The sequence below is a fragment of the Cherax quadricarinatus genome, chromosome 34 (assembly GCF_038502225.1).
Source record: "Cherax quadricarinatus isolate ZL_2023a chromosome 34, ASM3850222v1, whole genome shotgun sequence".
In the NCBI taxonomy this organism is placed as follows: Eukaryota; Metazoa; Arthropoda; class Malacostraca; order Decapoda; family Parastacidae; genus Cherax; species Cherax quadricarinatus.
In genome coordinates, this window is record NC_091325.1 from 324,928 (window position 1) to 349,533 (window position 24,606).

Genomic DNA, 24,606 nt, shown 5'->3' on the forward strand with positions numbered 1-24,606 from the left:
ACTTTACCAGGTATACTCAACAGACTTATCCCCCTATAATTTTTGCACTCTCTTTTGTCCCCTTTGCCTTTATACAAAGGAACTATGCATGCTCTCTGCCAATCCCTAGGTACCTTACCCTCTTCCATACATTTATTAAATAATTGCACAAACCACTCCAAAACTATATCCCCACCTGCTTTTAACATTTATATCTTTATCCCATCAATCCCAGCTGCCTTACCCCCTTTCATTTTACCTACTGCCTCACGAACTTCCCCCACACTCACAACTGACTCTTCCTCACTCCTACAAGATATTATTCCTCCTTGCCCTATACACGAAATCACAGCTTCCCTATCTTCATCAACATTTAACAATTCCTCAAAATATTCCCTCCTTCTTCCCAATACCTCTAACTCTCCATTTAATAGCTCTCCTCTCCTATTTTTAACTGACAAATCCATTTGTTCTCTAGGCTTCCTTAACTTGTTAATCTCACTCCAAAACTTTCTTATTTTCAACAAAATTTGTTGATAACATCTCACCCACTCTCTCATTTGCTCTCTTTTTACATTGCTTCACCACTCTCTTAACCTCTCTCTTTTTCTCCATATACTCTTCCCTCCTTGCATCACTTCTACTTTGTAAAAACTTCTCATATGCTAACTTTTTCTCCCTTACTACTCTGTTTACATCATCATTCCACCAATTGCTCCTCTTCCCTCCCGCACCCACTTTCCTGTAACCACAAACTTCTGCTGAACACTCTAACACTACATTTTTAAACCTACCCCATACCTCTTCAACCCCATTTCCTATGCTCTCATTAGCCCATCTATCCTCCAATAGCTGTTTATATCTTACCCTAACTGCCTCCTCTTTTAGTTTATAAACCTTCACCTCTCTCTTCCCTGATGCTTCTATTCTCCTTGTATCCCATCTACCTTTTACTCTCAGTGTAGCTACAACCAGAAAGTGATCTGATATATCTGTGGCCCCTCTATAAACATGTACATCCTGAAGTCTACTCAACAGTCTTTTATCTACCAATACATAATCCAACAAACTACTGTCATTTCGCCCTACATCATATCTTGTATACTTATTTATCCTCTTTTTCTTAAAATATGTATTACCTATAACTAAACCCCTTTCTATACAAAGTTCAATCAAAGGGCTCCCATTATCATTTACACCTGGCACCCCAAACTTACCTACCACACCCTCTCTAAAAGTTTCTCCTACTTTAGCATTCAGATCTCCTACCACAATGACACTCACTTGGTTCAAAGGCTCCTATACATTCACTTAACATCTCCCAAAATCTCTCTCTCTCCTCTACATCCCTCTCTTCTTCAGGTGCATACACGCTTATTATGACCCACTTTTCGCATCTAACCTTTACTTTAATCCACATAATTCTTGAATTTACACATTCATATTCTCTTTTCTCCTTCCATAACTGATCCTTCAACATTACTGCTACCCCTTCCTTTGCTCTAACTCTCTCAGATACTCCAGATTTAATCCCATTTATTTCCTCCCACCGAAACTCCCCTACCCCCTTCAGCTTTGTTTCGCTTAGGGCCAGGACATCCAACTTGTACAAGGAATTATAGTAGTTGGGTGCACATGGCAAAAGCCCCTTGTATGCAGAGCATTATGGGCAGGCTTAAAATTAACTTAAAATTAACAAGCAATGAGAAGTTCAGTGTTAAAAATTACAGTAAACAATTTGCAATGTGAAGTACAATTGAATATTTGAAACAATGAAATTTGAACATTTCGATATTGAAGCATTATAGTTGTACAAATTTGTCGCATTACAATGTATAACAAACAAGATGATCAATTTACTATATGTTGTCTTGAAGTTTTAAGATTTAAGTAATTGGGAGAATTATTGGTAATGTTAAAGATTAAGTGTTAATTATTTAGTCCTGGGCGAGTAAGTGGTTTTTTAGAAGAGTCTTAAAGTGATTTTCAGGCCTGGTTGCTTTAGTATGTTCTGGTAATGAATTCCAGATTTTGGGGCCCTTTATGTGCATAGAGTTTTTACACACTGTGATATGGACAGGGGGTACATCAAAAAGAGATCTGTGTCTTGTGTTATGGTTGTGTGTTCTGTTAAGGTTGGTGAGGAGAAGTTTGAGTGGAGGATTTGTTTGTGTGTATTGTTCTATGTATGTAGTAGGCATATGAATAAGTGTGGATGTTCTTTATGGTGATGCATTTATAATTTTGTTCATTAATTTATTAAGGCATACCTGGAGGCTGGTGCAGATCTTGTTGAGACCAACACCTTTAGTGGAACCTGTGTAGCTCAGGCTGACTATCATTTGGAACACATCTGCTACAGGTTAGTTACCTCATAAATTTTGGTAGTAAATTTGTATGTATGTACAGTACAGTATACAGTGGACCCTCGAGTTTTGGCAACCTTGACTTTCGTGAAATTCGACCTTTGGCGAGTTTTTTTGGAAAAATTTGGCCTCGAGTTTCATGAAAAAACTCGTGTTTCGGCAACCGTCCGGTACCCGTCCGCCCGTCACTGCGCACACAAAGCCAGTCTCCCACGCCATTCATGCTCAGTGTGCCATTGTTTACCAACATGTGACCATCACCCCGTGGGTTCATACGTAATAATCCATTGTTTTTTGTGATTACAACTGCTAAATAAGTCACCATGAGCCCAAGGAAAGCTAGTGCCAGCCCTTTGGTAAAGAAAGTGAGGAACACGATCGAATTCAAGAAGGAAATCATTGAAAAATATGAGAGTGGAGTGCGTGTTACAGAGCTTGCCAGGATGTATGGCAAGCCCCATTCAACCATCGCTTCGATCGTGGCAAAAGGAAAGGAAATAAAGTGTGCTGTTGTTGCAAAAGGGGTGGATATGCTGACAAAAAGGAGATCACAAATCCTCGAAGAAGTGGAGAGGTTATTGTTGGTGTGGATTACCGAAAAACAGTTAGCAGGAGATAGTGTTACGCAGTCGATAATATGTGAAAATGGAAGGCAGTTGCATGACGATCTCGTAAAGAACATGCCTGCAACAAGTGGTGATGCTTGTGATTTTAAGGCCAGCAAAGGTTGGTTTGAGAGATTTAAGAAGCGTAGTGGCATTCACAGTGTGATAAGGCATGGTGAGGCTGCCAGTTCTGACAAAAAAGCAGCTGAGAAGTTTGTACAGGAGTTTAAGGAGTGCATAGACACTGGAGAATTCAAACCCCAGCAAGTGTTTAATTGTGACGAAACAGGCCTCTTCTGGAAGAAAATGCCAAAGAGGACCTACATCACGCAGGAGGAAGCGGAACTCCCAGGACACAAGCCTATGAAAGACAGGCTTACTCTCATGTTTTATAGTAATGCTAGTTTGGATTTTAAAGTGAAGCCTTTACTGGTGTATCACTCTGAAAATCCCAGAGTGTTCAAGAAATACAGTGTCACCAAGAGTAACTTGTGTGTGATGTGGAAGGCTAACAGTAAGGCATGGGTCACAAGGGAAATTTTCCTAGACTGGTTTAATGAAGTGTTTGGCCCCAGTGTGAAGAAATACCTCCTGGAAAATAAATTGCCACTCAAGTGCCTCCTGGTAATGGACAATGCTCCTGCTCATCCTCCAGACTTGGAAGAGCAAATAGTGGAGGAGTTTAGTTTCATCACGGTGAAGTTCTTGCTTCCTAATACCACTCCTCTCCTCCAGCCCATGGACCAGCAGGTCATTTCAAACTTCAAAAAACTCTACACCTAAGCAGTGTTTCAGAAGTGCTTTGAAGTGACCTCAGACACTGAATTGACCCTAAGAGAGTTCTGGAAAGATCACTTTAATATCCTCCATTGCATAAACCTTATAGGTAAGTCTTGGGGGGAGTGACTTCCAGGACTTTGAACTCTGCTTGGAGAAATTTGTGGCCAGATTGTGTACAAGAGAGGGATTTCTAAGGGTTTGTGGCTGACCCTAAGGAACCTATGCCAGTTGTGGAAACTATTGTGGCATTGGGGATGTCCCTGGGGTTGGAGGTGAGTGGTGAGGATGTGGAAGAGTTGGTGGAGGACCACAGGGAAGAGCTAACTACTGAAGAGCTGCAAGAGCTTCATCTGCAACAACAACAGATCACAGCTCAGGAAACTGCTGCAGAGGAGGAGGAAGAGAGATGGAGGAAGGTCAGGAAACTGCTGCAGAGGAGGAGGAAGAGAGATGGAAGAAGGTGCCTTCTTCAAAGATTAAGGACATTTGTGGAAAGTGGACTGAATTGCAAACATTTATGGATGAACTTCACCCTAACAAAGCTGTTACAGGCCGTATTGGCAACATGTACAATGACAGTGTTGTGTCCCACTTCAGGGAAATCTTAAAGAAACACCAGAAACAGACCTCTCTGGACAGATATTTTGTGCGACAGGGGTCCAGTGACTCTCAAGCTGGTCCCAGTGGCATTAAAAGAAGAAGGGAAGTAACCCCAGATATGGACTTCATACCTGAAGTCCTAATGGAAGGAGATTCTCCTTCCAAAAAATAGTGTACACCTTCCTCCTATCCCCTCCTCCCATCTTACATCCACACAGAAGTCTTCAGTAAAGGTGAGTGTAATGTTATTATTATTTATTTTAAATTCATGTACTTGATTTCTGATTGTTTTCATTATGTAAATCTTTATTTAATTTGAAAAAAAATATTTTAATATTTTTGGGTGTCTGGAACAGATTAATTTTAGTTCCAATATTTCTTATGGGGAAAATGGTTTCGAGTTTCGTGAATTTCGACCTTCAGCGGGCTCTATGGAACGGATTAATCACGAAACTCGGGGGTCCGCTGTATTTGTTTTCTTACTACATTGACCCCTTTCCCACCAAGGCAGGGTAACCTAAAGAAGGAAGCATTCATCATCACTCATTCCAGAGAAGCATAGGCACAATATCCACTTCTGTACACTGTGTACATTAGGTCCATACTGGAGTATGCACTACCAGTTTGGAACCCACACCTGGTCAAGCACATCAAGAAATTAGAGAAAGTGCAAAGGTTTGTAACAAGGCTAGTTCCAGAGCTAAGGGGAATGTCCTACGAAGAAAGGTTAAAGGAAATTGGCCAGATGACACTAGGGGACAGGAGGGTTAGGGAAGGCATGATGATAACATACAAAGTACTGCAAGGAATTAACAAGGTGGACAGAGACATGACGTTCCAGAGATGGGACACAGCAACAAGGGGTCACAATTGGAAGATGAAGACTCATGTTTGCCAAAGAATAGGTCCCAGTTATCAATGAATGGGATTGCAAGTTCCTTGCAGTATCTGTCTAGCCAGCAATTTATACCAATTGCCCTAGACATCCAATCATTGCCCACTCCCTTTCTAGGCAAGATGCTACCTATGACTGGGATCCCTTCCTTAGACCTAACTACTTCTATGGCTGACCTGTACTTATCCAGCAGCTCCTCTCTCCTGCCCTTCTCAATGTCATTACCCCAGCACTAAGACAGATAATGGGCTTGTTCCCATTACCTGCCATAATATTATCCAACCTGCTGACTATGTCACCAACACCAGCTCCAGGAAGGCACACTCTCTGTCTAACCTTTCTGTCTCTGTTACAAAATGCACTGTCCATATATCTTACCTGAGAATCGCCTACTATTAAAATATTCTTACCTTGATTAGCAGGGGAATCAGTGGTACCTTCAACCTCACTAACCACTGAAGTACACTCGTCTTGGAGAACAGAGAATCGATATCCTACCTTCACAACTTCTCTATTAACTCTCCTCATCTTCCTTCTTCCTGAACTGTGAACTACTTGCCACTTAAAGCGGCTGCCACTATCACTGCTGGTGACCATTTCCTCCTTACCAGCTAAATCCTTCTCACACTCACTCCCAAACATATCTATGCGAAGCTTCAGCCTCCTAATTTCCTCCTGAAGAAGTAGAATCTCCTTCTTCAACACTTGAACCTGAAATTCTAAAACACTACAACAAGCCATGGTGCTTGGTAACAGCCCACACTAACTCCCAAGAGCTAAGGCAGGTATGACCACAGGTGACCACTGACCTCAGAGTCAGTTTATTTCTTAATATCTGTCTTATAGTAATAAGTAATAAAAATTAATAAACCCAGGTTCATGTTTTTTCCTAATATTTTTGTAATTGCAAAAAAGAGTGCCTATATATATCTTACATCTATTGTTGAAATTCCTTAGTGTAAGAATAATTGTTTTGAATCGTACTAAACACAGTGGACCCTCGAATTTAGTCATGCCTTTTCTGTATGCAAAACTATTTTTATAATATAAGTACATGGCATGTAGGTAGTAGGTTGGTAGACAGCAACCGCCCAGGGAGGTACTACCGTCCTGCCAAGTGAGTGTAAAACGAAAGCCTGTAATTGTTTTACATGATGGTAGGATTGCTGGTGTCTTTTGTCTGTCTCATAAATATGCAAGATTACAGGTAAGTCTTGCTACTTCTACTTACACTTAGGTCACACTACACATACATGTACAAGCATATATATACACACCCCTCTGGGTTTTCTTCTATTTTCTTTCTAATTCTTGTTCTTGTTTATTTCCTCTTATCTCCATGGGGAAGTGGAACAGAATTCTTCCTCTGTAAGCCATGCGTGTCGTAAGAGGCGACTAAAATGCCAGGAGCAAGGGGCTAGTAACTCCTTCTCCTGTATATATTACTAAATTTAAAAGGAGAAACTTCAGTTTTTTCTTTTGGGCCACCCCACCTCAGTGGGATACGGCTGGTACGTTGAAAGAAGAAGAAAAGTACATGGCAACAATATACATAATATGTATGTATTTGTATTATCCTAAAATTGTTATTTTCATTGGATTAGACTCAATCTCGAATCTGCACGACTTGCAAGACGAGCGGCTGATGAAGTGACAGTTGCCACAGGGAAGCAGCGGTATGTTGCAGGTTCCATGGGTCCCACCAACCGAACACTTTCAATATCACCTTCTGTAGAACGACCTGATTACAGAAATATTAGTAAGCTATTTTTCATACAGTATAGATACACTTTAGTGTGAGCAAAACATTAAAAGAAATCAGGTAAAGAAAACTTCTTTATACATGAGAAGAAGTATATACCTGAACTCATACATATACTAGAAGACTGGATGCTTGCTTGTGTAACGCAACAAATGTGATAAGACAGACATATTATTTTAGAGTGATAGATTTGTCATATCAGACTATGGTTAAAGTTTTGCGTGTCTGCTTTTAATTGTGATTTCTATTAAAGTATAATTGGTTACACTGTGATTCTTTTCCTGAGTGAATGTACTCCCAATCATAATGACATGTATCCTTTACTTCTGCTTTGATACATAAAAATTAAAACCTGAATGTCAAAGATTTACATTGGCCTTATAATGAGCCAGAATATTAAGACGAGTGCTAGAAAATGATCCACAACGTAATGTGTAGTTGTTTTTATATTTTTTAGGATACCTGAAGTGTGCCTAGTACTTGGGAGGTATTTTTCTGTTAACTTTTCAAGATATAGATACAGTAGTTATCATCCTGTACAATATATGATGCTGTAAAATATTCAATTATTTATTGTCATGTTTAATATTAGTAGTCTGATTAATGCGTAATTGTAGGTAAAATAGTGTTTTTTTTTTTTTGTTTTTTTTTTTTTTTTTTTTTTTTTTTTTTTTTGTGTGTGTGTGTGTGTGTGTGTGTGTGTGTGTGTGTGTGTGTGTGTGTGTGTGTGTGTGTGTGTGTGTGTGTGTGTGTGTGTGTTAGTGTTATAGGTAATAGATTGGCAGACAGCAACCGCCCAGGGAGGTACTACCGTCCTGCCAAGTGAATGTAAAACGAAAGCCTGTAATTGTTTTACATGATGGTAGGATTGCTGGTGTCCATTTTTCTGTCTCATAAATATGCAAGGTTTCAGGTACGTCTTGCTACTTCTACTTACACTTAGGTCACACTACACATACATGTACAAGCATATATATACACACCCCTCTGGGTTTTCTTCTATTTTCTTTCTAGTTCTTATTGTTTATTTCCTCTTATCTCCATGGGGCAGTGGAATAGAATTCTTCCTCCGTAAGCCATGCGTGTTGTAAGAGGCGACTAAAATGCCAGGAGCAAGGGGCTAGTAACCTCTTCTCCTGTATATATTACTAAATGTAAAAGGAGAAACTTTCGTTTTTCCTTTTGGGCCACCCTGCCTCTGTGGGATACGGCCGGTGTGTTGAAAGAAAGAAAGTGTGTGTGTATACACTGACTGGCTCTCACCAAGGCAGGGTGACATGAAAAAGAAAAATCAAAAGTTTTAGTACTTCTCACATGTAGTAATTTATACAGGAGAAAGGGTTGTTATTAACCTCTTCCTCCCAGCATTTTAGTCCCCTCGTATGATACATTTGATTTATAGAGGAAGGTTTCTTCTCCATTTCCGCAGAGAATATAATGATAACAAATACAGTGGAACATCGGCTTATAAATTTAATCCGTTCCGTGGACTTGTTCGTATCCTGATTTGTTCGTATGCTGGGTCAATTTTCCTCATTTAAATTAACTGAAATGAAATTAATTCGTTCCAGCTGAATTCCTGCTCTCAGGAGGCATGACAAAATAACCCTAATATCAACTCTACAGCTTATTTATCTGTCACAATTCATCTAATATGATATAATAAACAATATAAATAACATAGAAACCTGATATACACTCTAGAATGAATAAAATGTCATTACGTGGACGGCAGAGGGAGGAGGATTGTGGTCACGAGAGTGGTTGCTATGTACAATTTTCATATTTATCTCATTACACTACGTACCTAGTCTGTGCTTATCAATGATTTGTTGCTTTAATTCCATGCAAATCATCCTCTTTTTCTTCTCAGCATTGTTCTTTCCACTTGCTTTCTTAGGGCCCATGGTTAGAAGAAAGAAATCTGATGAATTAACTGCACGAAACGTAAGGAAATCATGAGAATTCCTTGCATCGCGAGGGTAGCTCTGTAAGCACATGTGCATTGTTTTGATTGACACTGCTATCTGGTGGTGGTGTTGTCAAACTAAATTATATGCAGTACGTACATAGTATTTGTGGAAAATACTGTATATTTTCCGGAAATACGGTAATTTATAGGTAAATAGATGCCCTATATTGTATTTAATAAAAGTGTATTTTTAAAAGAACAGTCAGTCGCCATTTTTGTTTGAATGAGCCAAGGAAACGTTAGTGTAATGGGAAGAATTTTTCGTGCTCTAGAGGTTAAAATTGGGCTGACACCTCTCAAATAGGAGGCGAAATTGTTGGATGTGCAGTCCTGCATAACTTGAGATATCAGGCGACTGGACAAGACAGCTCCAGGAACCTCAGATAAGTCTGTTATGTTATAACTCTGGCCAGTTGTTATTTTCATGTATAGACAGTGAGGTTTTCTGAGTATGATACAACTTAATCTCAAGTCAAATTGGTGAGTGTTATGATTAAGATATATTCTCCTTCTGTTATATAAATGTGTGTATATATTATAATCCTTTTTTAATTTTAATATACAGTCCACAAATTTATATATTTACCAGCATTCCTGGTGATGTATATTTCATTTAATTAATAGGTCCAGAGCAACTTGTGGATATGACAGTGGTAAGTATCGAAGGGGGACATTTTTTGCGACCTAGGTGTCCCAAATTCCTACTTGTATAACTGATAAATAATAATTATCTATGTTCATTTACTGTTATGTATATAATGATACATTCAGATAAATGCAATTTTCCACAGTATTATTATTATTATATTGTTATTTATTATACGTAATTATTATTATGTATCATTATCATAATTATTAGTACATATGTACAGTGGTCCCTCGCTTTTCGTAGTTCTCGGCAATCGTAAATTTCGCCAATCATGGGGATATTTTTGTATAAACATGGGCTCGCTTTTCATAGGTTGACTCGCGAGTCGTAGTTCGTCCGGGGACGCGTACCCACGACGTGAGCCGTGGCGGCAGCCAGTCTGGAATTGTTTACCAGTGAGCGAAGGTCCCCTCACGTGCTCCAGCAAAATATTTCATAATATTCCATTTATTTTAGTGCTTGCAAGTACAGTGGACCCCCGCATAACGATTACCTCCGAATGTGACCAATTATGTAAGTGTATTTATGTAAGTGCGTTTGTACGTGTATGTTTGGGGGTCTGAAATGGACTAATCTACTTCACAATATTTCTTATGGGAACAAATTCGGTCGGTACTGGCACCTGAACATACTTCTGGAGTGAAAAAATATCGTTAACCAGGGGTCCACTGTACTAAATAAGCTACCATGGCTCCAAAGAAAGCTCCTAGTGCCAAGCCTGTGGTAAAGAAGGTGAGAAATACGATTGAATTTAAGAAAACCATCATTGAACAATATGAAAGTGGTACAAGTGTGGCCAAACTGGCCAGGATGTATAAGAAACCCTGCACAACCTTATGTTCCATAGTGGCCAAGAAAAAGGAAATCAAGGATGCTGTTGTTGCAAAGGGGGTAACTATGCTGACAAAAATGAGATCACCAGTACTCGAAGAGGTTGAGAAGTTATTATTGGTGTGGATAAATGAGAAAAAATTAGCAGGAGATACTCTTATGACTTCGATTATTTGTGAAAAGGCTAGGCAGTTGCATGACGATTTGGTAAAGAAATTGCCTGCAACTAGTGGTGATGTGAGTGAATTTAAGGCCAGCAAAGGCTGGTTTGAGAGATTTAAGAACCGTACTGGCATACACAGTGTGGTAAGGCATGGTGAGGCTGCCAGTTCGGACCACAAGGCGGCTGAAAAATATGTGCTTGAATTCCAGGAGTACATAGAGGCTGAAGGACTGAAACCTGAACAAGTGTTCAATTGTGATGAAACAGGCCTCTTTTGGAAGAAAATGCCAAAGAGGACCTTCATTACACAGGAGGAAAAGGCAATGCCAGGACACAAGCCTATGAAAGACAGGCTGACGCTAATGTTCTGTGCTAATGCTAGTGGGGATTTCAAAGTGAAGCCATTACTAGTGTACCATTCTGAAAATCCCAGAGTGTTCAGGAAAAACAATGTTATGAAGAGTAAATTGTGTGTGTTTTGGAAATCTAATAGTAAGGCATGGGTCACGAGGGAAATTTTTGTCGAGTGGTTCAATGAAGTGTTTGGCCCTAGTGTAAAGGAGTATTTCCTGGAAAAGAAATTGGATCTCAAGTGCTTGCTAGTAATGGACAGTGCACCTGCTCATCCTCCAAACTTGGATGACCTAATTTTCGAGGAGTTTGGGTTCATCACAGTAAAGTTCTTGCCCCCGAATACCACTCCTCTCCTCCAGCCCATGGACCAGCAGGTCATTGCAAACTTTAAAAAACTCTACACAAAAGCAATGTTTCACAAGTGCTTGACTGTGACCACAGACACTCATTTGACCCTAAGGGAATTTTGGAGAGAACACTTCAGCATCCTCCATTGCATAACCCTTATAGGTATGGCTTGGGAGGGAGCGACTACCAGGACTTTTAACTCTGCCTGGAAAAAATTGTGGCCAGATTGTGTCAACAAGAGGGATTTTGAAGGATTTGGGACTGACCCTGATGAGCCTATGTCTGTTGTAAAATCAATTGTGGCACTGGGGAGTTCCATGGGGTTGGATGTGAGTTTGGAGGATGTGGAAGAATTGGTGGAAGACCACAACAAAGAGCTCACCACTGAGGAGCTGCAAGAGCTTCAGCAGGAACAGCAACAGATCGCAGCTCAGAATCTTGCTGCAGAGGAGGAGGAAGAGAGATGGAAGAAGGTGCCTTCTTCAGAAATTAAAGAGATTTTTACTATGTGGGGTAAGATGGAAAGCTTTATGGAGAAACATCGCTCTAACAAGGTTGTTGCAAGCCATGTTGGCAACATGTACAGTGACAAAGTCTTGGGCCATTTTAGGGAAGCGTTAAAGAGACGCCAGAAACAGAGCTCTCAGGACAGTTATTTTGCGAGACAGGACTCCAGTGACTCTCAAGGTGTTCCTAGTGGCATTAAGAAACAGAGAAGAGAAGCAACCCCAGAAAAGCAAATGGTACCTGAGGTGTTGATGGAAGGGGATTTCCCTTCCAAACTATAAACAATCCAATCTCTCTCCTCCTCCAGTCCCCCATACACTAAGAAGAATCTCCAATAAAAGTAAGTGTTATGCTGTTAATGTTTCATTCATCATTTCCCATTGTATTGTTTATGTACTGCATGTATATTTCATGTAAAAAAAATTTTTTGTTTTAATACTTCTGGGTGTCAGGAACGGAATAATTGTATTTACATTATTTCTTATGGGGATAATTGATTCGCAAATCGTAAATTTCGTTTATAGTAGCTCCTCCACGAACGGATTAATTACGAAAAATGAGGGACCACTGTATTATTATAATAATTATTATCATTATTATTAATTTAATGAGCCCCTCACCATGTATGTACTACTACTACTAATAATACAGTGGACCCCCGCATACCGTTGGCCTTACATAACGTTAAATCCGCATACCGATACGTTTTATCGCTAAGATTTTGCCTCGCATACCGCTAAAAAACCCGCTCAACGCTGCTCGTCTGAGATGCGTCTGATGTGCGGCCTTAGCCACCCTCACATGTTCTGCCAGTGGCATTGTTTACCAGCCAGCCTCCGTGGTAACATCCAAGCATACAATCGGAATATTTCGTATTATTACAGTGTTTTTGGTGATTTTATCTGCAAAATAAGTGACCATGGGCCCCAAGAAAGCTTCTAGTGCCAACCCTACAGGAATAAGGGTGAGAATTACTATAGAGATGAAGAAAGAGATCATTGATAAGTATGAAAGTGGAGTGCGTGTCTCCGAGCTGGCCAGGTTGTATAATAAACCCCAGTCAACCATCGCTACTATTGTGGGCAACAAAAAGGCAATCAAGGAAGCTGTTCTTGCCAAAGGTTCAACTGTGTTTTCGAAACAGAGATCGCAAGTGATGGAAGATGTTGAGAGACTCTTATTGGTGTGGATAAATGAAAAACAGATAGCAGGAGATAGCATCTCTCAAGTGATCATAAGTGAAAAGGCTTGGAAGTTGCATCAGGATTTAATTAAAAAAATGCCTGCAACTAGTGATGATGTGAGTGAATTTAAGGCTAGCAAAGGTTGGTCTGAGAGATTTAAGAAGCGTAGTAGCATACATAGTGTGATAAGGCATGGTGAGGCTGCCAGTTCGGACCACAAAGCAGCTGAAAAATATGTGCAGGAATTCAAGGAGTACATAGAAAGTGAAGGACTGAAACCTGAACAAGTGTTTAATTGTGATGAAACAGGCCTGTTTTGGAAGAAAATGCCAAGCAGGACCTACATTACTGAGGAGGAAAAGGCACTCCCAGGACATAAGCCTATGAAAGACAGGCTTACTCTGTTGATGTGTTCCAATGCTACTGGTGATTGCAAAGTGAAGCCTTTATTAGTGTATCACTCAGAAACTCCCAGAGCGTTCAGACAAAAGAATATCCTCAAGGCTAATTTGTGTGTGCTGTGGAGGGCAAACAGTAAGGCATGGGTCACTAGGGACTTTTTCTATGACTGGTTACACCATGCATTTGCCCCCAATGTGAAAGATTACCTAACTGAAAATAAATTAGACCTTAAGTGCCTCCTGGTGTTAGACAATGCCCCTGGTCATCCTACAGACGTGGCAGAGCGACTTTATGGAGACATGAAGTTCATTAAGGTGAAGTTTTTGCCTCCTAATACCACTCCTCTCCTGCAGCCCATGGACCAGCAGGTTATTGCAAACTTCAAAAAACTGTACACAAAAGCTCTGTTTGAAAGGTGCTTTGTAGTGACCTCAGAAACTCAACTGACTCTAAGAGAGTTTTGGAGAGATCACTTTAATATCCTCAATTGTGTAAACCTTATAGGTAAGGCTTGGGAGGGAGTGACTAAGAGGACCTTGAACTCTGCTTGGAAGAAACTGTGGCCAGAATGTGTAGACAAAAGGGATTTTGAAGGATTTGAGGCTAACCCTGAGAGGAGTATGCCAGTTGAGGAATCAATTGTGGCATTGGGGAAGTCCTTGGGGTTGGAGGTTAGTGGGGATGATGTGGAAGAGTTGGTGGAGGAGGACAATGAAGAACTAACCACTGATGAGCTGATAGATCAACTTCAACAGCAAGAGGCCAGACCTGAGGAAACTGGTTCGGAGGAGGGGAGAGAGAAATTGAAGAAGTTGTCTACTACAAAGATTAAGGAAATCTGTGCAATGTGGCTGAAAGTGCAAACCTTTATGGATGAAAATCACCCTCACACAGCTATTGCAAGCCATGCTGGTGACTATTACACTGACAATGTTGTGAAACACTTTAGGGAAGTCATAAAGGAACGAGAGGTACAGGCCACTATGGACAGATATGTTGTGCGACAGAAGTCCAGTGACTCTGAAGCTGGTCCTAGTGGCATTAAAAGAAGAAGGGAAGTAACCCCAGAAAAGGACTTGACACCTCAAGTCTTAATGGAAGGGGATTCCCCTTCTAAACATTAAGACTCTCTCCTCCTCCCATCCCATCAATCATCACCAGATCTTCAATAAAGGTAAGTGTCATGTAATTGTGCATGCCTTTTTCAGTTTGTGTGTATTAAAATTAATATTTCATGTGGTAAAAATATTTTTTTTCATACTTTGGGGTGTCTTGCACGGATTAATTTGATTTCCATTATTTCTTATGGGGAAAATTCATCTGCATAACGATAATTTCGCATAACAATGAGCTCTCATGCACGGATTAATATCGTTATGCGGGGGTCCACTGTAATGATGATAATAATTATTATAACAATAACAATAATACAATACGTACAATAATAATAACAGGAGAAACTTCAAAAGGCTGCCAGTAGTTGGCACCACCATCAGCAAAACATTGGTAACCACTACTAGTACACTTTTCACCTGTCTAGACTTAAGTAGTCTATTAGTATTAGGTTAAGTCTGCACGAAATGCCTCGACATGATAGAGGCTTTCTTTGCTCCAATCATATTATGGTATGTAAACACACATTGTAACCTTTGCAAAGAAATAAATATTTTATTTATTTATTTAAGGAACCTCCCTTGAGGGGGAAGTTCGCATCGTGAAATTTCATTCGTATCCAGAAGCAAAAAATCGACTGAACGGCAGTTCGTATCCTGAAAAATTCGCATGGTGGGGCGTTTGTAAGCCGAGATTCCACTGTATATAAATATTGTTTTAACAAACTGGCTGTCTCTCACCAATGTATGGTGACCTGAAAAAGAAACAGTTTCACCATCATTTACACTATCACTGTCTTTCCAGAGGTGTGTATGTGTTTGTCTGTCTTGTCCATCTCTGTCTGTCTGCCTGTCATATTTTCACATGTAATAGCAGGGTCCTACACAGATGACAGCAAGGAAATGAGTGAGCTACTCAAGTCCCAACATGACTCACTTTTTAGCAAGCCGCTAACCAGACTGAGAGCCGAAGATCAAAATGAATTTTTTATGAGAGAGCCACAGAATTTGGTTAACACAAGCCTATCTGATGTTATCCTGACACCAAATGACTTCGAACAGGTGATAAATGACATGCCCACGCACTCTGCCCCAGGGCCAGACTCATGGAACTCCGTGTTCATCAAGAACTGCAAGAAGCCCCTATCACAAGCTTTTACCATCCTATGGAGAGGGAGCATGGACACGGGGGTCGTCCCACAGTTACTAAAAACAACAGACATAGCCCCACTCCACAAAGGGGGCAGTAAAGCAATAGCAAAGAACTACAGACCGATAGCACTAACATCCCATATTATAAAAATCTTTGAAAGGGTACTAAGAAGCAAGATCGCTACCCATCTAGAAACCCATCAGTTACACAACCCAGGGCAACATGGGTTTAGAGCAGGTCGCTCCTGTCTGTCTCGACTATTGGATCACTACGACAAGGTCCTAGATGCACTAGAAGACAAAATGAATGCAGATGTAATATATACAGACTTTGCAAAAGCCTTCAACAAGTGTGACCATGGTGTAATAGTGCACAAAATGTGTGCTAAAGGAACAACAGGAAAAGTTGGTAGATGGATCTATAATTTCCTCACAAACAGAACACAAAGAGTAGTACATAGTCAACAGAGTAAAGTCCGAGGCGGCTACGGAGAAAAGCTCCGTTCCACAAGGCACATTACTCACTCCCATCTTGTTTCTCATCCTCATATCTGACATAGACAAGGATGTCAGCCACAGCACCATGTCTTCCTTTGCAGATGACACCCGAATCTGCATGACAGTGTCTTCCATTGCAGACACTGCAAGGCTCCAGGCGGACATCAGCCAAATCTTTCAATGGGCTGCAGAAAACAATATGAAGATGAGAAATTTCAATTACTCTGATATCGTAAACACGAGAAAATTAAAACTTCATCAGAGTACAAAACAAATTCCGGCCACAAAATAGAGCGAAAAACCAACGTCAAAGACCTGGGAGTGATCATGTCGGAGGATCTCACCTTGAAGGACCATAACATTGTATCAATCGCAGCTGCTAGAAAAATGACAGGATGGATAATGAGAACCTTCAAAACTAGGGATGCCAAGCCCATGACACTCTTCAGGTCGCTTGTTCTATCTAGGCTGGAATATTGCTGCACACTAACAGCACCTTTCAAGGCAGGTGAAATTGCTGACCTAGAAAATGTACAGAGAACCTTCACGGCATGCATAACGGAGATAAAAACACCTCAATTACTGGGAGCACTTGAAGTTCCTGAACCTGTATTCCCTGGAATGCAGGCGGGAGAGATACATGATTATATACACCTGGAAAATCCTAGAGGGACTAGTACCGAACTTGCACACGAAAGTCACTCACAACGAAAGCAAAAGACTTGGCAGACTATGCAACATCCCCCCAATGAAAAGCAGGGGTGTCACTAGCACATTAAGAGACAATACAATAAGTGTCAGGGGCCCAAGACTGTTCAACTGCCTCCCAGCATACATAAGGGGGATTACCAATAAACCCCTGACAGTCTTCAAGTTGGCACTGGGCAAGCACCTAAAATCAGTACCTGACCAGCCGGGCTGTGGCTCGTACGTTGGATTGTGTGCAGCCAGCAGTAACAGCCTGGTTGATCAGGCTCTAATCCACCAGGATGCCTGGTCACAGACCCCCGGAACTCTCTCCAGGTAAACTCCAGTAATGGTGGATATACATAAATGTAAATAGGGTACAATATGTTTTAAGTTACCTTATTGCCATGTGTAATATATGCAGTAAATAATTTTTGGAAATTAATGCTACCTAGTACTAAACTGCTTTGTTTTCTGTCACATTTCCTATAGTAGTTAATTTCCATATACTAAGAGAACATAGCTTATAATAAGGGAGACATTCTTTTGGTAATTGAAACATATCAACAAACAATTTTTAAAATTATATCAAAGCTTAAGTTTTCTTTTTTCTAGTAGTGAAAACCCCTAAAAAAGTATGTATTGTATACACATCTAATTGAAACATTATCCATTAATTCTAGCATTTGATGAATTAGTTGTGGCATACAGTGAGCAAGCAAAAGGACTGTTAGATGGAGGAGTTGATGTACTCTTAGTGGAAACCATATTTGATACAGCTAATGCAAAAGCAGCACTCTTTGCCATCCAGACACTGTTTGAAAATGAGTATGATCCTGTACCTATATTTGTAAGTTACGTCAAGTTTTACATGTTCTTCATGGATAACATAAATTTCAGGAACCTGTATCTTAATTATATTTGACCATAACTTGTAGTTTGCTGATGTACCCGAATGATTTTTCTCGTGTGAACTTTGCTTAAAATGTAAACATTTAGTTTATTTAGATAGAAAATGTGACACTTTTTGAACTAAATGAGGAAACTTGTTATTTTGCTGCATCACTTACAGGTGTCTGGAACCATTGTAGACAAGTCAGGTCGCACACTCTCTGGACAGACTGGAGAAGCTTTCATCATTAGTGTTTCTCATTCACAACCCATGTGGTATGTTTTTAGCTGATATTATCCTTCATATTTTTTTTATTTGCAGTAGAATAGTGCCCTCCACTTACTATCTTTTATGTATTACACATGATTTTATAAGGACAGTTCGCTTTCACTACTGTCTTAACCCTTTGAGGGTGGGTTCCGTTGTTTTACAGCTTTCAAGCCTGAGTTGGTCCCATGGTACTACACCATGAGCTCACCTCACTCTCATATGCTGTAAATGGTAAATTTGGGCCTAGATATGAGAGAATGGGTCTATTTGCAGTAAGTGTGCACCATATAAAAAAATCCTGCAGCATGCAGTACATAATGGGAAAAAACTACGACTGTGTATTTTTATTACAACAGCAACTTTGTAATGTATTGTCGTATAGTTTTTACGATTGTATTTTCAACTTCTTCGCCTCATTTGATAGAATGGAAGATATATTACAGAAATAGACATGATTTTGATTGGTTTCGGCACTGAAAGTAGCTTGAAATTGAGCTCAAAGTAGCTGAAATAATCGATTTTTGCTGATATTCCAGAGTACACAAATGACATCTCCCGTCCATCTGGCCACTGTAATACACATTTATGAATGCACTGACATTATTTATACAATTATTACAATAATGCAGTGGTCTTCATAACAGTAAATACGTACAATATATTTTGTGTGAATAAAAATTCAAAATGGAAAGCAAGTGTACTATAGGAGAGGACTGCAGACGTGACTAATGAGCAAGGAAATGTTATTTTAGTGCCAGGAATGCCTGCATTGTTTATTCTGGACCCTATTTTGAAAGTGGCATTTCTTGAATTTTGTGTGAAATTGTCCAAATTACCAATTTCTGATCTCTTGTACTCAATCAGTAGAATGGAAGGCATACTAGCAAAACAGCTAAGAATTTAGTCAACTGGACCAGTGGAATTGGCATAAAATTGGACTCAAAGTTGACAAAGTTGCTGATGCATAAATATCACTGACACAGCAAGATTCACAAAAGCATAATTTCATCAGTTTTCCATCAGATTTTGTACTTTTTTGTTTTATACTTTCAGAAAAAAAATCTACCATTTCATAAGAAAAAATAACCTTTTTTATTTTTTTTTTCGATTTTCCAACCCTGAGAGCCAGTTTGAAAGCAGGGGTCACAACCCTGAAAGGGCTAACCCTTTGACTATCCCGGTGGTATATATACGTCATAGGAGATACCAATGTTTGACGTAGTGTTTGACGTGTAGTGTTTGACGTATCTATACCCCACATGTGAGAGAATGGGTCTCCATGGTCAGTGTGCACCATATAAAAAAAATCGGGGAGCCAGTGGTGCATTGTGGGAATACCATTTCAGTCGTCCTTTTTCAGCATGTCTAGCGGTAAGAAATATGTGACTCCCCAGCAAATCTGGGACTCTTCTCTTCCCAAGTGATGCTCTAACACAGATGGAAGTGTCATTGAAGATCAATTTCATGATTTCGAGGAGTTTGAGACCAAAAGCAATGGAGGAGGAGGAGGAAGAAGAGGAGGAGGAGGAGGAGGAAGAGGAAGAGGAAGGAGGAAGAGGAAGGAGGAAGAGGAAGGAAGGAGGAGGGAGGGAGGAGGAGGAGGAGGGAGGGAGGGAGGGAGGTGGAGGAAAGAGGGAGGTGGAAGAAGGAGGGAGGAGGAGGAAGAAGAAGAAGAAGAAGGAGAGGAAGAGGAGGAAGAATAGGAAGAAGAGGAATAATAATAATAATAATACCTAATAATAATAATATGTTCCCTTGAGGCATGAAAACAGTTCACCCCATGACAGTGACAAGATAAGGGGAGATAACATCTGATAAGAGCTGACCTTTGATGAGCGTAAACGAGGGTGGAGGGAGGGGGGCAGTTGTCCATCTGTCAAGAGCCAGGAGGAGGAGAAGGAGAAGGAGAAGAAGGAGGAAGAGAAGGAGGAGGAGAAGGAGGAGGAGAAGGAGAAGGAGAAGGAGAAGGAGAAGGAGAAGGAGAAGGAGGAGGAGAAGGAGGAGGAGAAGGAGAGGGAGGAGGAGAAGGAGAAGGAGGAGGAGGAGAAGGAGAAGAGGGAGGAGGAGAAGGAGAAGGGGGAGGAGGAGAAGGAGAAGGGGGAGGAGGAGAAAGAGAAGGAGGAGGAGGAGGAGAAGGAGAAGGAGGAGGAGAAGGAGAAGAGGGAGGAGGAGGAGAAGAAGAGGGAGAAGGAGAAGAGGGAGGAGAAGGAGAAGAGGGAGGAGGAGGAGGAGGAGAAGGAGAAGAGGGAGGAGGAGAAGGAGAAGAGGGAGGAGGAGAAGGAGAAGAGGGAGGAGGAGAAGGAGAAGAGGGAGGAGGAGAAGGAGAAGAGGGAGGAGGAGGAGGAGGAGAAGGAGGAGGAGGAGGAGAAGGAGAAGAAGGAGGAGGAGGAGAAGGAGAAGAAGGAGGAGGAGGAGGAGAAGGAGAAGGAGAAGAAGGAGGAGGAGAAGGAGAAGAAGGAGGAGGAGAAGGAGAAGGAGAAGAAGGAGGAGGAGGAGGAGAAGAAGGAGGAGGAGGAGGAGAAGAAGGAGGAGGAGGAGAAGGAGGATGAGGAGAAGGAGAAGAAGGAGGAGGAGAAGGAGAAGAAGGAGGAGGAGAAGGAGAAGAAGAAGGAGGAGGAGAAGGAGAAGAAGGAGGAGGAGAAGGAGAAGGAGGAGGAGGAGAAGGAGAAGAAGGAGGAGAAGGAGAAGAAGAAGGAGGAGAAGGAGAAGAAGGAGGAGGAGGAGAAGGAGAAGAAGGAGGAGGAGGAGGAGAAGAAGGAGAAGGAGAAGAAGAAGAAGGAGGAGAAGAAGAAGAAGAAGAAGAAGAAGGAGGAGGAGGAGGAGAAGGAGAAGGAGAAGAAGAAGACGAACAAACATTTGTCTGTCTGTCTCTTTGTCTATCTGCCAAGCTCCCTGTCTATCCGTCTAGCTCTGTCTCAGAGAGAGCCACAAGACTGTCATCATCACGTTTACTCACATCTTCAAGCAGAGTATAGCACTTTGTCTGGATTTTTTGGGTTATCCTAGGTAATTTACATTATGTATACTTGTATTTATGTGTACCTGTGAGACAGAGATAGACAGACAGAGAGAAAGAGAGAGACAGATTGAAAGAGATAGAATGAGGGAGAAAGATAATTAGATAGAATGGAGGGGAAGCAGCAATCGACCCCATTGTTTTGACAGGCGGTAGGGGGAGTGAGTAATGAGACAATATGTCATTTTGACAGCTGCCGACTCCTGACTCAAAATAATTATAAGCCACACACTTGCACCCAAGACAAGCTTGCTGAATGGTGATAATAGCAGTTTTATGAAAGTATCTAGTGACTATATATGTGTATATATATTATAGAAACCAGAAGCAAGAAGGGAAGGCAGGAATGAAGGAAGGACTAGATGAAAGGAAGGAAAAAAGTAGGGAAGGACAGATGAAGGAATGTAGGAAGAGAGGTGGAATGCCCTCCAGGTAGCCTCCAGGTAGGAAAGGAATGAAGGAAATTAGGAAGGAAGGAATGATGACACACGACCATTTACCTAGGATAACTACATAACACAACTGCCTGCTAATACTTTGAAGAAAACTGCTCAGACGAGGTGTTTTGTCTTTGCACATAAAAAAAAACTTCAACAAAAATGCACACACTGATTTTATGTGTGAGGAGTGTAAAACACCACTGTGTATGACACCATGTTTTATGTGTGAGGAGTGTAAAAGACCACTGTGTATGACACCATGTTTTATGTGTGAGGAGTGTAAAACACCACTGTGTATGACACCATGTTTTATGTGTGAGAGTGTAAAACACCACTGTGTATGACACCATGTTTTATGTGTGAGTGTAAAACACCACTGTGTATGACACCATGTTTTATGTGTGAGGAGTGTAAAACACCACTGTGTATGACACCATGTTTTATGTGTGAGGAGTGTAAAACACCACTGTGTATGACACCATGTTTTATGTGTGAGGAGTGTAAAACACCACTGTGTATGACACCATGTTTTATGTGTGAGGAGTGTAAAACACCACTGTGTATGACACCATGTTTTATGTGTAAGAGTGTAAAACACCACTGTGTATGACACCATGTTTTATGTGTGAGAGTGTAAAACACCACTGTGTATGACACCATGTTTTATGTGTGAGTGTGTAAAACACCACTGTGTATGACACCATGTTTTATGTGTAAGAGTGTAAAACACCACTGTGTATGACACCATGTTTTATGTGTGAGTGTAAAACACCACTGTGTATGACACCATGTTTTATGTGTGAGTGTAAAACACCACTGTGTATGACACCATGTTTTATGTGTGAGGAGTGTAAAACACCACTGTGTATGACACCATGTTTTATGTGTGAGAGTGTAAAACACCACTGTGTATGACACCATGTTTTATGTGTGAGAGTGTAAAACACCACTGTGTATGACACCATGTTTTATGTGTGAGAGTGTAAAACACCACTGTGTATGACACCATGTTTTATGTGTGAGGAGTGTAAAACACCACTGTGTATGACACCATGTTTTATGTGTGAGAGTGTAAAACACCACTGTGTATGACACCATGTTTTATGTGTGAGGAGTGTAAAACACCACTGTGTATGACACCATGTTTTATGTGTGAGAGTGTAAAACACCACTGTGTATGACACCATGTTTTATGTGTGAGGAGTGTAAAACACCACTGTGTATGACACCATGTTTTATATGTGAGTGTAAAACACCACTGTGTATGACACCATGTTTTATATGTGAGTGTAAAACACCACTGTGTATGACACCGTGTTTTATGTGTGAGAGTGTAAAACACCACTGTGTATGACACCATGTTTCACAGAGTTCTACAAGCTGCAGAACTTCTAGGAATATGTTCAGTGACTGTATATTGGTATATATATTATAGAACAATAGTAATAAAAAAAATTTTGTATTTGTTTTTGTAAACAAGTTTTGTAAACAATATATTGATAACTATGTTTGTGTGCTTATTGTGTTGTATACAACGAGTGTATATATGTACATTGCACCTTACTTTGGTCTCACAGGCCACATAAGTTATGTGAAAAAATAAAATAGTGAAAAAAAACAACAAACCTTCAAATACATGTAAACTTAAGTTTACCGGGTGAGCGCAGCCTCTGTTGCCATACGCGGCTCATTTTCTGCAAACTTCATGCCTCTATATCTGGGTAAGTACTGATGGGAATTTTTTTTTTTTTTTGGGGGGGGGACTAAAACAATCAGAAAAATAATCTTAACATTTTCATTAGAATTTTTTTTTTTTTTTTCGAATATTTTGCGACACCAGGAGACACTTCAGGATTGGGCCTTTCGACAGTCAAAGGGTTAATATTATTCTAACTTTTATACCTACATATGCAAATATCATTTTGCTCAGCATTGATGGGATAAAGATAGAAATGTTAAAAGCAGGTGGGGATATAGTTTTGGAGTGGTTGGTGCAATTATTTAATAAATGCATGGAAGAGGGTAAGGTACCTAGGGATTGGCAGAGAGCATGCATAGTTCCTTTGTATAAAGGCAAAGGGGATAAAAGAGAGTGCAAAAATTATAGGGGGATAAGTCTGTTGAGTATACCTGGTAAAGTGTATGGTAGAGTTATTATTGAAAGAATTAAGAGTAAGACGGAAAATAGGATAGCAGATGAACAAGGAGGCTTTAGGAAAGGTAGGGGGTGTGTGGACCAGGTGTTTACAGTGAAACATATAAGTGAACAGTATTTAGATAAGGCTAAAGAGGTCTTTGTGGCATTTATGGATTTGGAAAAGGCGTATGACAGGGTGGATAGGGGGCAATGTGGCAGATGTTGCAAGTGTATGGTGTAGGAGGTAGGTTACTGAAAGCAGTGAAGAGTTTTTACGAGGATAGTGAGGCTCAAGTTAGAGTATGTAGGAAAGAGGGAAATTATTTCCCAGTAAAAGTAGGCCTTAGACAAGGATGTGTGATGTCACCATGGTTGTTTAATATATTTATAGATGGGGTTGTAAGAGAAGTAAATGCGAGGGTCTTGGCAAGAGGCATGGAGTTATAAGATAAAGAATCACACATAAAGTGGGAGTTGTCACAGTTGCTCTTTGCTGATGACACTGTGCTCTTGGGAGATTCTGGAGAGAAGTTGCAGAGATTGGTGGATGAATTTGGTAGGGTGTGCAAAAGAAGAAAATTAAAAGTGAATACAGGAAAGAGTAAGGTTATGAGGATAACAAAAAGATTAGGTGATGAAAGTTTGGATATCAGATTGGAGGAAGAGAGTATGGAGGAGGTGAATGTATTCAGATATTTGGGAGTGGACGTGTCAGCGGATGGGTCTATGAAAGATGAGGTGAATCATAGAATTGATGAGGGGAAAAGGGTGAGCGTTGCACTTAGGAGTCTGTGGAGACAAAGAACTTTGTCCTTGGAGGCAAAGAGGGGAATGTATGAGAGTATAGTTTTACCAACGCTCTTATATGGGTGTGAAGCATGGGTGATGAATGTTGCAGTGAGGAGAAGGCTGGAGGCAGTGGAGATGTCATGTCTGAGGGCAATGTGTGGTGTGAATATAATGCAGAGAATTCGTAGTTTGGAAGTTAGGAGGAGGTGTGGGATT

At 40.5% G+C, this 24,606-nt stretch overlaps 1 protein-coding gene across 4 annotated transcripts in view; it reads left to right on the plus strand.

The window, feature by feature from the left end:
* Positions 1 to 24,606, plus strand: part of LOC128693675 (methionine synthase-like) — an 86,187-nt gene that overhangs the window by 11,536 nt on the left and 50,045 nt on the right. For all 4 annotated transcript variants that reach the window (XM_070091066.1, XM_070091065.1, XM_070091067.1 and 1 more), the window contains exons 3-6: positions 2,244 to 2,341; positions 6,830 to 6,984; positions 17,530 to 17,696; positions 17,919 to 18,013. In XM_070091066.1, coding sequence (XP_069947167.1) covers positions 2,244 to 2,341; positions 6,830 to 6,984; positions 17,530 to 17,696; positions 17,919 to 18,013 — 515 coding nt within the window. The remainder of the gene's footprint in view (positions 1 to 2,243; positions 2,342 to 6,829; positions 6,985 to 17,529; positions 17,697 to 17,918; positions 18,014 to 24,606) is intronic.